Source organism: Alosa sapidissima, chromosome 8 (genome assembly GCF_018492685.1).
Source record: "Alosa sapidissima isolate fAloSap1 chromosome 8, fAloSap1.pri, whole genome shotgun sequence".
In the NCBI taxonomy this organism is placed as follows: Eukaryota; Metazoa; Chordata; class Actinopteri; order Clupeiformes; family Clupeidae; genus Alosa; species Alosa sapidissima.
The window spans coordinates 6,666,574-6,680,631 of record NC_055964.1 but is presented as its reverse complement, the minus strand read 5'-3'; the positions used below and the strand labels follow the sequence as shown (position 1 = coordinate 6,680,631).

The 14,058-nt window shown below is 39.6% G+C and overlaps 2 protein-coding genes across 9 annotated transcripts in view; one reads left to right on the top strand and one right to left on the bottom strand.

Moving 5' to 3' along the window:
- Window positions 1-14,058, bottom strand: part of LOC121714755 (oxysterol-binding protein 2-like) — a 765,489-nt gene that overhangs the window by 713,074 nt on the left and 38,357 nt on the right. The window lies entirely within an intron of this gene.
- The window catches only part of ido1 (indoleamine 2,3-dioxygenase 1), a 14,167-nt gene continuing 1,881 nt past the window's right edge, over window positions 1,773-14,058 (top strand). The window contains exons 1-12 of one of the 8 annotated variants that reach the window (XM_042099818.1): window positions 1,773-1,823; window positions 1,958-2,075; window positions 4,084-4,175; window positions 5,390-5,509; window positions 5,958-6,076; window positions 6,287-6,301; window positions 6,630-6,729; window positions 6,819-6,936; window positions 7,136-7,187; window positions 8,717-8,865; window positions 9,232-9,458; window positions 9,809-10,202. In XM_042099818.1, the coding sequence (XP_041955752.1) occupies window positions 4,110-4,175; window positions 5,390-5,509; window positions 5,958-6,076; window positions 6,287-6,301; window positions 6,630-6,729; window positions 6,819-6,936; window positions 7,136-7,187; window positions 8,717-8,865; window positions 9,232-9,458; window positions 9,809-9,976 (1,134 nt within the window). In that variant the 5' untranslated portion in view covers window positions 1,773-1,823; window positions 1,958-2,075; window positions 4,084-4,109 and the 3' untranslated portion in view covers window positions 9,977-10,202. The other 7 variants (XM_042099817.1, XM_042099820.1, XM_042099816.1 and 4 more) reach the window with 7 other exon arrangements.

Genomic DNA, 14,058 nt, shown 5'->3' with positions numbered 1-14,058 from the left:
ACTCATAACAGCTGGCAATAGTGATTGCATGCAGATAAGTAACCGTGCAGCAAGATTGTGTCAGCTTAATGTTACAGTTTGTGTTAGGAAACAGTAGGTGAGTGGCGTGGGTCAGCATAGGAGACGGTAGACGAGTGGTGCTGGACAGTAGGCAAGAGGCAAAAGATAGTAGGCAAGTGGCGCAGGGCAGTAAAGGAGACAGTAGGAGAGTGGCATGGAATAATAGGAAACAGACACGTCACCAACAACAGTGCGAGTGGCCTACTGTAATTACTGCTATTATTATCATTATTATGTATTATTATCAATTTGTTTTGTTATAGGCTAGACACACATTCCATATTCACTGTATAGGCTATTTCTGTCACTGTACACATGTCATCTGGAAAACTTGCCTATTTATCTAACTGTTGTACATAATTAATCTTGATCGTCTACATAACTGCTTCTTTGCACTTCTGGTTGGATGTCAACTGCATTTCATTGGCTCTGTACCTGTAGCCTACTCTTTTAAATTACAATAAAGTTGAATCTAATCTAAATCTAGCCTAATCTAATCTCTAATATTATGGGCTACACACATTGCAATTCTCTATTGAATTAAACCCCTCTCTTAATCAGGTTAAAGAAATACAAAATGATATTATAATATAAGTGAATATCTAACATCTGAGAACTGCTGTATCAGAATACAATTGTTTTATAGCTGATATGTGGCCTAAAACAATGCGCGTTTTCGCAACGAAATCTATTCACGTTCATCATGATTATCGATTATACATGCCTGGCTGATAGGCTACCTCCCAGCTGTTAGCTTTAGCCCACACTAACAATATTAGGCTACAATGTTAATTTACACAGACAACAGCTGTTTTACATATTAATGTAACATTACATCATGCACGTTAGCTAAATTATAAGTTGTGCAAGCCTACTCTGAATTCACAGTATTGCCCATGCATAGGCTACTATTTCATGTTAAATCAACTTTAAAATGTTTTGCTCAATTGCTAGCAAAATTATCATGCTAGCGGCAGTAGCAAGGCTCACCTCATTTCCCATTTGGATTCTTCTTTTTTCTCCGTCCCTGCTCGGTTCTTGTTTCTGGATTCTGGGGTTCAGCCTTTTAAAACTGCTAGCTAGAAGGTGGCTCCTTCTAACCCACAACTCAAAGCAGGCTTAAGAGTATGAAACTGCACGTCAAAAGCATCAAATAACATTCTCGCCATTTTGGGTCGGGCTTTTTTGACAGATGACGTGGTTCTGTTGGCTCATTGAATACGAAATACAACGTGATAGTAACACGATAATTACGTCCTGCTCAACACGTTTTTTAACAAGGAAACACGTGTTACACAACACGTCCCAATAGATTAATTAACGTGACAGTGACACGTTCAGACGTGAGACTGGGTTGGAATTAATGTGTAGATCCGAAGTTTAAATGGTAGGCCTATAGCTGTGATGTGCAGTCACCTGACATCACCGTCAAATCAGAGGATATTTCAGAACTATTAACGTGGACAGCTCCACTTAAGAGCATCTTAAGAGCAGTGCACGCGCGTTCACGCTACGAGCATGTTCGGGAAACAGTCGGAAAAACCAAACGAACGATCGTAAGATGAATCGTAGAAAACCCTCGTAAGAGCGTGTCTCCGTTGTTATCGGGAAACTGGGCCCTGAGCCGTAGTGAACTCTCTACCTTGAAGTTCATAGCACATCAATCCTTGAGGTATCTGGGTCACTTGTGATAACGTGACCCCCCCCACATGGTTGGGGCCCATTGTGCAACAGACCTGTGACTAAAGGTTGACTTCCTTGCTGTAAGGTCCATAGTTTTGTTCTGTGTTACACTAAATGCTACTGTAGCCTTCAGTTCTACAGGGTTTTGTGTTCAAATTCTGTTTGTGGTCTTCATTTTTTCCCACTTTATGAACCTGTTGGTCACCCTGTGCAGCCGGAAGGTGGACATGCCAGAAGGCATGGATGCAGAAAATGCCAGTCTATCACAGCCCTTCTCTCTTGAGCACTACCATGTCTCAGATGAGTTTGGATTTGTGCTGCCGGAACCTCTGGTAGGTAAAGACATATATGTGTATATATGTGTAAAGACTGGATTATGTGCTCAAATTCTGCTGTGCTCAAAATAAGATATGAACCATCTGTCCTTTGGTGATATAGTACATAACAAAGTTACATACAGTGATGATTAACTATGATGTAATCTAACTCTATCTGGACATATACTCTTTTAAGAAAAGTTCAGTCCGTTTCCAAAGCCATTTTTAAAACAAATACTGTGGTTGTGTGGTTTGCAGCAATGTACAACTACTTTAGTACATTTAACTTGAATGTGGGGAAAAGTTTTTTTCTTTTTCCTTCAACACTATTTTTGGCATGGTTCTTATGTTTTTTGACAGTGACCTTTATCCACTGCTGCAGCAAAAGGAAGAGCTTTTGCAGTTAATATAAAACTTTGTCCTGCACTCTTCTGAAAATGCATGTTTACATTTGGTCTGAGAGACACCACTTGTGAGAAATCAATGGGAATTCATTGACTTTAACTTCTTGTGCAATTTGATCTTGATTGCCCAGCTTAGAGAGCTGAGTAGCCGGCTAAGGAATGTTCAACACATTTGTAAATTTGTACTGCAGTAATTTTAAAACACTTAAGGGAGTTCAGTGAATATGCTCATCCTTTGCCTGCAAAGTGTTTGTACAAGATCAATGAGTAGCAAACACAAAAAGTTGAACAGCCTTTACCAGTCATATCAAAATATGATCTCTGCTCTTATTGTGTTTGACTCTACATATAGACCAATATTAACATCTTTATCAAAACATATTTTTATTGTATTGTTTTCTTCCCTTTCCCTTCTTGGCTTTTCTCTCCATTGTCTAAGATTGTTCTTAGACAAAGTCTCCATCTCTATTTGACAGTGTTTCAAAGGTCTTATGTTTATTGTGTTATGTTATGGGTCAGTCAGTTCAAACAGCCTTGACGCCATGGTCTCAGATCATTTTTTGCACATTTTTGTCCAGACAGTCCCCCATGTTTTATGATTTTCGTTGTTGAGGTATGCCGTTTCAATTATGGATGGACACACCCCAGAGACACTTTTTAAAATCTCCTCTCCTAACTGACAATCTACATGGTAGTATCATGTGCAGATTGTTAATATCCCATTAGAATTATTGTCCTAATCAGTACCCACCACTAATGCCCTATAGATTGAAACAAACCTGTTTTTTCTGCAATTGAAAAATGCATGTTTTTGTTCTCAAGTGATTTGAAATGTCAAGCACTTACCATTTTAAAGCTTTGGAGAAGTATAGTACATGAGGGAAAGTATGTGCGAAGAAATTTGAGACGGTAAGTTCTAACGCTTAACCCATAAGCTTGACCTAAATAGCATTTTTTCCATAAAAACACCCATTGTTTTTACCCCCTTGTAAGGGCAGCATGAAATACAAACCCATTTTTTCTTTTTGTTTCAATAGTATGACATGATGTAGACAACTTGTGTTCCAACTTTTCTCTTATACCATCCTTTTAGGAGTTGAAAGTCATATTTGTTGGAGCTTGTTGTATTGTTGGCAGTTATAGGCCATCCTGTAGACAGCCTGTAGACAGACAACCTGTAAACTTTTCTGTTTTATCCTTAGAACATGTCCGAAAGATTTTTATGTAATACAGCATTATGACATGTACAGTATGACGTAATGTGACTATGACCTTTGACCCCATCCTTCTTGAGTGGCGAATAGCTGATGTTCATTCTCACCTCAGTATATTCCTTAAAGTGCACAATGTAGGAATTCCCCTTTTTGCTAGTTTTCAACATATTAGGTGACTATGTAGCGCTAAGGGAGTACCCAATTCATCTAACAGTGACAAAAATCTGCATCTGCGATATCAGAGACTCCATTCTCCTTCTTGTAAGTCAGTGTGTCAAAACTAATATGAAAATTGATCTAATAATGTCCCAAAAGAATGTTATATCATTATATCTTCAGATCAGGTTCTAAGGGTGTTTCTGGAACAACAACTAAAAAACAAAACCTACCATTTTCCTAAGGAAGATCTGCCACCATACTATCAACCTTGGATGGAAATAGCCAGGAATGTGCCAGAGCTCATTGGTTCCCATTCACTACGTGCATGCATTCAGCAGGTAAAAGTATAGTATCTATGTTTTATTTAATGTTAAACAGTTGTGTGGAAAAACATTAACAATGTCAAGGCATTTTAAGAAATTGATACAGTATATACACATTGAGATGTATGTCCAAAATAAGTCACTGCATGAGTTTATATATATATTTTTTTTTTTTCTGACTTTTTAATGATTTTTTTGGATATCCTTCTGAGACCCAACCTATAGACCTATGTCCTCTGTAGTGGACATAAGTTGTAGATGTGTACCCCTTTACCCCTTTGAGCTATTCTATAAATTCCTGTGGTCTTTTAAAGAGGCCACCCTGGGCTTTCTAATGATACTGTATATCATGTGATTGGCTGGGTTGCCGGGAACCTCCTTTTTCTTTTTCTCAAAAATGGCTGACATCAAAACAAGCATTTTTATGGAGACATATGTCAAATATTGTCTTTTTATTAAGCATTTATATGATGGTGATATATGTTCTTGTTCATGAAAATGCCAGGAATCATATGATTAATTTTGAAAGAAGTGAAGTTATTTATATTTTGAAATAATAGTGACTTTATGAATGTCCATTATAATGGACACCAAGACCAAAATACTTAGATTTTTTTGGAAATTTAGGAGATCATTTGTATTAGGATGAATGGGGGGGGGGGGGGGGGGGGTGATGAGTGAGTGAAACAGAGATGAGGACTATGAACCTGAGCCTCAAGAAGATGGGGAAGAAGAGTAAGACTAAAAAACATAATTATCGCAGATTAAAGAAAAACATGAAAATGAAAGGAACAATCCAGAAAAAATAAATAAAACTGTCGAAAAAGGCAAATAAAATAGTCTAGAAGAATAAATAGCATTTTTCCTTACATTTGGTTAAGTTTACCCTTAATTTAATACCACTACAAGCATAATTTGTTCATTTTTGTCTATTTTTGTGGTTACCGTTTCATACTAAAACGATCCTTTTGTCCACCAAAGTGGACATGCTATAAAATTAAAAATAAATTTGGAAAAATATAAATTGTAAGATTTTGTCTTGGTTCTCAGGAGGATATAAGTTCAACAGTTCCAAAAATCTAGGCATTGTTATTGTTCTGTATGTTAAGTAGTTTATTGAGCAAATGCACAAGCCATTTGCCATCCAATGAATTAAATATATTGACTAGGAATGTGATAACATATAGTATGTTAGTTTATCATCCTCTCAAATTATGTTTTTTCCCCAGATGCCCCTTTTGGAGACGGACCCTCTGCAGGGCCACCGAGAGCTGCGATTGGCTCATCTGGCTCTTAGTGTTATGACAATGGGCTACGTGTGGCAGGAGGGCGAGAATGAGACAGTAAGGGTAAGACAGATTTTCTTGTGCAAGGTTGTGTATAGACTTAACCTCAGTTACTGTACATGTTACTGTATTTTAAACGTGCATATGACGTTGAGAAAATTGGCCGCAGTGGGAAGTCTCTAGCCTCATTTTCAACAGCAGTTTTTGTAAACTTTTACATGTTGTGTGACCTTGAACCAATGACTGTAAAAAAAAAAAAACATTGGACAGCATTTGCTCATGCCATGCAGGTACAGTACACCAAATGTCAAGCCACTGGATGAAACTAAAACATGGCATAGATATAACCAGTTCTGATAGGACCTCCCCAGCTATCTGTTTATAATGCAGGCTCTGGTTGCAAAAACACTTACTACACAGAGTGACTGACATTATGCTAAAGAATATCCAGATTCGAAATTTGGAACCTTAAATTGTTGCAGAACGTAATCTTTTGTTCTTGTCTGGATAGGTGCTGCCACATACCCTGGCTGTGCCTTACTGGTCTGTATCACAAAAACTAGGGCTGCCTCCCATCCTGACACATGCTGACGCAGTCCTCGTCAACTGGAAAAAGACTGATCCACAGGGGTTAGTGATTTTTCTTCAGCCCTCTCAAAACATCCAGCAAGAGATACTGTCAGGCACCTTTTTCACTCTTGCAGCCACACTGAAAGTTTTACACAAGTTACTACTTGATGGAAAATAAGCACAGCTAAAAAATTGTGGACAAATAATGGTACAAAGAATTTAACCAAAGCTTCCCTCTCTCTTTCATGACACTGATGGATGGCACACCAGAGAGTTCAATATGGAGTAAGTGCTCTTTCCCAATCTGTCCTGTAGGCATTTTTCAATAGTTTTGTGTACCACATCAAAACCACCAGCAGAGGAGGACATTTACTAAGGAGGATTTACTATCACTCTCTTCAGCTGTAACACACATAGACGTGTCAGTCTCTAAGATCAGACATATTTCCACTTTACTGTATATTCATCCATTTGCCTCTGATAAAAACACTTAACAGGAACAGTTGGCCAAATTACACGGAATAAGAGATTATTATTATACTTAGAAATAATTAGAAACATGGCACTCTCATACAGCTCTCTAACGCTTAAGGATGACAACAACATTTTGCAGGAACCTGGAGCTGCTTTTTACTCTCCCTGGTGGAAAAAGTGTGCACGGGTTCTTCATGGTCACGTTATTAGTGGAGCTTGCTGCAGTTCCTGGATTAAGGGTGAGAGTTTCTGAGAAACTTTTTAGAAAATGTTTACCACATCATGAACACAGTTCCCTAACCTCAGCATGGCTGTCATGGTATTACAGGCAATTCCTCAAGTTATCAATGGCGTACATCAAGATGATGTTACTATGGTAACCAGGGCTCTGGAATCCATTAGTTTGGCCATAGATGGCATGAAGGAGGCTCTCAAATTGATGCATGGTAGGTAAAATAATTACCGCTAATAAATGGCTTTTTATTTAAAGAAAAATATTAATGCATTTGATTTGCTTTAAGACAAAACTCAGTAATTCAAGTGTTAAAAGCAACATCAGGGTGTATCAACTACTAGCGACGTCACAGTATTTATCAAAGTATCAGAGTTAATCAACTTTGTTATGTTTGTGTGTCTGTGTCTCAGTTTACGTGGAACCCTCAGTTTTCTATGGCATCATGAGGATATACCTCTCAGGGTAAGTAATGACAACATAACTATATCTCTCAGGGTAAGTAATGACAACATAACTATACCTCTCAGGGTAAGTAATGACAACAGAACTATATCTCTCAGGGTAAGCAATGACAACTATATCTCTCAGGGTAAGCAATGACAACATAACTATATCTCTCAGGGTAAGCAATGACAACAGAACTCCCTCCCTCATCTATGACCCCCAAACTAATAGATAGATACTGTATTGCCACAGCAATGTTGGTGGTGTTTTTTTTGTTACAGAAGGATTTAGCTCACAACAGTGACAAGAGGGGAAAATGTTTTCATTTCAGTTTAGTTGTGTCCAAGAGTCTTATTGCTGAAGGGTAGAAGCTTTTGAAATGTGTAGTGTTAATGTTAAAACGTGAGCTCACCACCAGGGCCCCCCTGACCCCACAGACAGTGCTTACAATAGTAAGGGCCCCAGACCTTTTACTGTTGAAATGTGAGCTCAGCTGGCCACTCCTGCCCCTGGAACCCTCAGTGCTTACAAAGTTAGAATCCTCACACTCCTTGGTGTTAAAACATAAGCTGACCACTAGGGCCCGCAGGCCCTTTAGGCTTAAAGTGTGATTTGACCACTAAGGACCTTCAGTACCTACAGTGTAAATTCAAGTTTATGCTATCTTTTCATACATATATGGATATGTCTGTTTCATATGTTGAAATTTACTCAGAGCACAGATGGAGGCTAACGTTGAGTATAAATGAGCCTTACAGGTCCCTGGGCCTCTCCATGTGCTTAGAAGATGAGCTTACTGCTAGGGCCTCAGGCCCTGTAGTGGTTACAATATGACATGCTTGAATTGACCCCTCGGTGCTCACAGTGTGAGCGGGACATTACAGGATAAAAGACAATTGTCTCTTTCATTCTTCACTCGTGAGTGCGGATAGGTCAAATCAAAGAAGTTTTACTGAAGAAGCTTACCAGACTTGACATTACTTTGGCCAGCACTCTGAACAGCTCACTTAAACAAATTTCCAGGCTTAAACAGTCCATAAACAAATGACTGGGTTTTGTTATTCCTGTGTTTTTGCATTGGTAGCCATCCCAGACACCCATACCCATACATGCACTAAAAAGTGATTTTCCAGAATATGTCAGCTTTCTACCAAATAGGCTGCACTAAAAAGCTAACTGATTGATAATAATAATATCATAATATTAAATCATAATAATAAAACATAGTGCTCCTGGGTCTCATGCCATGGGACCATAATGCGGCCCTGTGCGGTTATTTAGTATGTGTACTAAACAGGGCAGTGGTAGTGTAGTGGTTAAGGAGCTGGGCTAGCATGCAGTAACCATAAAAGTTGTGGATTCAATTCCCAACTTCTGCCATTGTGCTCTTGAGCAAGGCGCTTAACCCAGAGTTGCTCCGGGGACAATGGCCCTTGTAATATAATTGACATATGTAAGTCGCTTCGGATAAAAACGTTTGCTAAATGAAAACATGTAAATGTGTACGTGCTACATCTGCGCTGTGAGTTCCTGTCCGTGCCCTGCAGATGGAAAGATAACCCGTCGATGCCAGATGGGCTGGTGTATGAGAGTGTGCAGGTGGAGCCCATGGAGTACTCCGGAGGCAGCGCTGCCCAGAGCAGTCTGCTGCACTGCTTCGACGAGCTGCTCGGGGTCAAACATGAGGCCAGCAGTGGTAAGAGAGATGAAACACACACACACACACAGAGAGACACTCACCGGCATCATGTTCTCCACAAAGACAGCAGTCACGATCGCATGAAGAAGGTACCAGTTATGATTTTAAGAATAAACATTATTGTCTACTGCCAACATTTAGGCAACATGCATTAATATATGTAGCCTATGCCGTCTGTGTGTGTGTGTGTGTGTGTGTGTGTGTGTGTGTGTGCACTATGCATGTGTGTATGTGTGCTTGTGTACAGTATATGTGTGTGTGTGTGTGTTTATGTGCTTGCACAGAGTACAGTATATGTTACATGTATAATATGTAAATGTATATGTATATGTATCTAACCGGTTCTGCTTGTCTTCCATGCAGGGGCCTTTCTGAAACGCATGAGGTCACACTACATGCCCCCAGCCCACGCACGCTTCATCCAGGACATCTCACTGTCCCGACCCTCCCTGCGGGACTTTGTGCTAGAGCGGGCCACTGAGCCTCTGACGGCTGCTTACGAGCACTGCGTGGCCCGGCTTGTGGCGCTGCGGAACTACCACATCAACGTGGTTTCGCGTTTCATCACCGTACCCGCTGCCCGTGCCAAGGTGCAATGCTTTTTAATGTGGCCTGCATGCCCCCGCCTGATTGTCTGTCGTTTTTTGATCCTGATGTTTTTAGGTTTCAGATCTTTTGTAGCACAACTGAGTGAATTGAGCAAGTTTTTTTAACAGTTTTAAGGTGCTTACATAAATGTCTATGAGGTCTATGAGGCAAAAGTTATTAGTACATAGAGTCAAAAATGTAAAGCCGTTAAGTGCAAATGTTTGAACGGTTATATTTTTAACATCATAATGATCCTTTTTATAGTTTTCTTTGTGAATCTAATTGCATGTATATCACCAAAGCTACCAGCTAGAATAATATAAACATCTATAATGTGCTATTTGTGCATCAGGAGCTACGTTTGCGGGGCGACGGTTCTGAGCAGGAGCATCGCACCATCACCCATGCGCCCACCGCCCTGGAGGAAAGGGGCACAGGAGGCTCAGGCATCATGAGCTTCCTCAAGACCATCCGGGACCAGACGCGGGCCAGCACCACCAGCAGAAGTGGCACAGCATAGCCACGCGTCAGCTGTAGCCACACAGAAGACCGCAGCAGAGGCCTCGCTCGACAGCAAGCTGGCCTCTAAACTGTATCTGTGATCTGGAGTCAGTGGTCCATAGTCAGGCATGACATAGCCTGATGCTAACAATTACATGCCATAAAGCAGACATCTCAACCTGCAAAAAGTCATTTCAGGGAGGTATCACGAAGCGAATATATATAGCAGGATATATATATATATATATATATATATATATATATATATATATATATATATATATATATATATATATATGTAAGGGATAATGCCCAGAAATAAATGGACGACGCGGAGGCGTGAACTGTCCGACGCAAAGCGGAGGACAGTTGCTTCCGTGAAGTCCATTTATTTCTGATAATGGACGCATCAAAGGGCATTATCCCGTTTATACCATGGTCACTTATGAAATAAATAAATATGAAATCAATTATTAATACTAAATGAGTTTTAGAGCTAAAATCATTAGTTTTTTCAGCTGTTTATGGCAACGCTGTGGAATGTTGATAAGTTGATAATGCTGCCTTGGTTACTAACTAGCGTTTGAGCCAGCACAGTGATTTAGAACTGTCATCAGGCAATTCGAACGGAACGTCTTTTTATAGGTGTAGTAGGGCCTATATCACTTTTTAAACGATACCCTTTTCAACCTAGACCATGGTATAAATACATATATATAATAAAATAAATAAATACTAAAAAGTCAGTACACCAAAAAAGTAATTGTGAAAATAAAATATGTAGATCTTGCAGTTTGGTCTTTTCATGTAGCCTTGGCAACTAGCCATATAGTATAGGCCTGAATAATGCACATGAATTGACACTAGTTTTGCAATCATTTAACCCACCATGGGCAATGCTAACACTGTTACAAACAGTGCAGCATGCCAGACTAGGCCTATCATTATTTTTTACTCTTATAAACAAGGGTACACTTTGAAATGGGTCTTACATTTTCCTTTTATTGGGGGCACTGACTCAACATGGATTCCAGTTGCTGCTACTGGAAGAAACTGGAATCCATGCATTTCCACTGAATTATTTTTGGAATCTGATCCCTTATCATACCTGTTCATTCTTATTCGTTGCTCGACTTATCGTGACTAAATTCAAGATGGCTGCAAACGTTAAACTTCGTGAAGATACTGTCTGTATAAATCGTCTTGTAAGTAAACTACCAGTGCTTTTTCAAAGTTCTCAATGTCTCGTTTTAAATGTCAGGGCCCTCGGAAGTCTACCAATGAAGTGTGGAGATACATTGAGCCTCGTAAATGGGTGTAAAACAGTGATTTATTTGCATGGCTAGCCCAATGCCGAAGCACCACTACTGAAAAAGCTGTTGGTAGCATCGGCTAACTAGCGCCAGATTTTGGAGTGCAGGGGACAAGTCGAGATGGGCTATGAGACATACGTTCACACTCGGTATCATGTTTCAATACACTTTAGGTCAATATCACACCGGAATTCTCCTTTAAAGAAGCCCTATGCAGGTCTGGTTATTCCTTCGCTGTTTCTGGGTTTTCGCCTGATTTGGGCTCGCATTTTTCACGACATAGCTCCCCCTGCAGCTTCGGTAGCAAGTGACTGCTACGCTAAACCCCCACTAGCTAGCGAGCTAGCCATCAATAAACCAAGCTAAACACATTGTTCACATTGTCATAAACACACAGGGCTCACAATAAAACGGTTGAGCAAACACATTGTTCAAGAGACTATCAAATCACATTACAAAAACGAAGTTCACCCAAGGGTAGGCTACTTACAATTTTAACAGCAAAAAAGCCAAGTCGGAGTCCGTTTTGCAGTCTTCTTAGAAACTACAATCTGACTACATTTTCGAGTATTCCCGCCGAGTTACATCCGGATGTGTTCGGACCGCGACCAGAAAGTTGCATATTCATTTTTTCCGCGGAGAAGCACTAGGGGGAGACGAAGCACCCACCAAACGACCCAAAAAGTGTTGTAGAACCACCACAACGACTCTCAACCTGCATAATTAAGGTCATTTTTGCTAAAATTGTTGCATAGGGCCTCTTTAATTGCACTAATAGTTATTTAATTAATTAAGTTAATAGTTATAGTTATCTATCTATCTATCTATCTATTTATCTCTCCAGTATTATACTGTAATACCGGAATTAAGATTGTTACAATCATTACTGGTACTAGAGTTAATAATGTTAATGGTTTAATCCTGAATACTTACTGTACTTCCATAGAAGTTTTTATTTTTATTTTTATGTGATGTTGAATTCAGTGGTATATGTTATGTTGCAAATGTATTAGTTAGATTCTGACACAAGGGATAATGTTTGATGAAACAGGTGCATTCCCTTCCAATTACATTGTTCTTCAACCAGAATTTGTTACATTATTTGTTAGATTACTCTCTTAACCACACTTTACTATAATGAAAGCTTGCAGGTTATTAATATTTGAAGCAGACAATTACTTATACAGAAGTACTTATATTAACACTTATATCATACAGTATACATATTTTGGTATATCTAGCAGTTCACTGAGTGAATAAAATAATTGAGCTGTGGAACTTTTTAATAAACTGTATTTGATGTTTACAATGCCAGCTGCAAGTTGTTTCCAGGAAGTTGTAAACTAACTGCTACATAAAGATATGATTGAATTTCTATGAAAACATGGACAGAATTTTTGCACAGTACCCTAGTATTCCAGTGGGGGGCACTAAAGCACATAGCATTGCACATAGTCCATCAGCACAGCACTACCTGACTTCAACTACTCTCATCCCCTCATAGCAGATGCTGTTTTAGGCATGCAGGACCACATTGGCAGGCACGGCCAGTGCTGTTTTAAAAAGGGTCAAGAGAGCGTCTCACTGGTATTACAATAGAAATGGAAATTACGTCCTGGTTACACACAGCTATGGGGCTCATAACTGATTTGGTGTCATCTCACATGGATTTGGTGCCTGCGAATGTTTTGTGCTTCATAAAAAAAGAAAACAAAGAAGACTTTGAAAGAAACTGAGGGTACCACTCTCACTCTCTCTCGGAGGTGGTGGTGGATAATATCATACCATATGTTGAGATGTCACTCATCCACCCCAGTTCATATGATGCACCAAGACCATTCACCAAAGCACTAATTTTAGACTGTTTGAATAGTGAGTGGGAAGAATGACATGTTACTGGGCTGATGACATGGATGCATGAGGAGAGAGGAAACAGGAGTTATTATCGCCTGTGGACTGTTGCCTGCTGGGTACTCTGTGTGGCCAAGTCTGAGAAATACAACTTATGGAGGGTTGTTCGTCATCAAAAAGCAATATGCTTTATGCATATTTATTTCCATACACAAGAGTGGATGAGTGTGCCTATATTATAAATTATTTTTCACATTTTGAACACAACTCTATGGTAATGACCTATGTGGAAAACTGAGTTGTTTTGTGAGTTGTGAGATTCTTTACTGTGTTTCTAAAGGAGTTCTGCAGTATGAATAAAACCTTGAATTCTGAAGTGAACGCTCTTCATCTCAGGCACCCAAGGATCTTGCTATAACAGTCTTCCTCAGTACAGGCCCCCTAGTGGTCTGTAAGTGCTTCGGACATAACAACTAGCTCACTTTTTCAGCAGCCTCAGACAACTTCTTTAAAGGTCCTTTGACTGACCATCTTCAAACACCTAATATTTGTGGTGGATTTAGCTACAAAGCCTCTAACACCCATCTCCAATGGCCCTATGGGTGCAATTGACTGTGCCCCAATGCACAAAGCAAGGTCCATACACTCCTTCCCATTTTATTTGGAGTGAACCAAGAATTTGCAACCTTTACTTGTTCTTTCATTCTCAATCTGTAGTGCTCTTCCCTTCTCAGTGCAGCCAGTCTACACTTCAACTGTGCCAGTAGTACAGTAATTAACTTTAGTACATTAACTAACTATCATACACTAATAGTACCTTCTCTCTGAATCAGAAGCAGAATCAGTGCCAAAGAAAGTTGTACAAGTCGGCTTCTTTTTAAACGGAACCGCTTGTCTCCTTTACGTGTTAAAGGCATGACTATTGCCTATAGTGGCA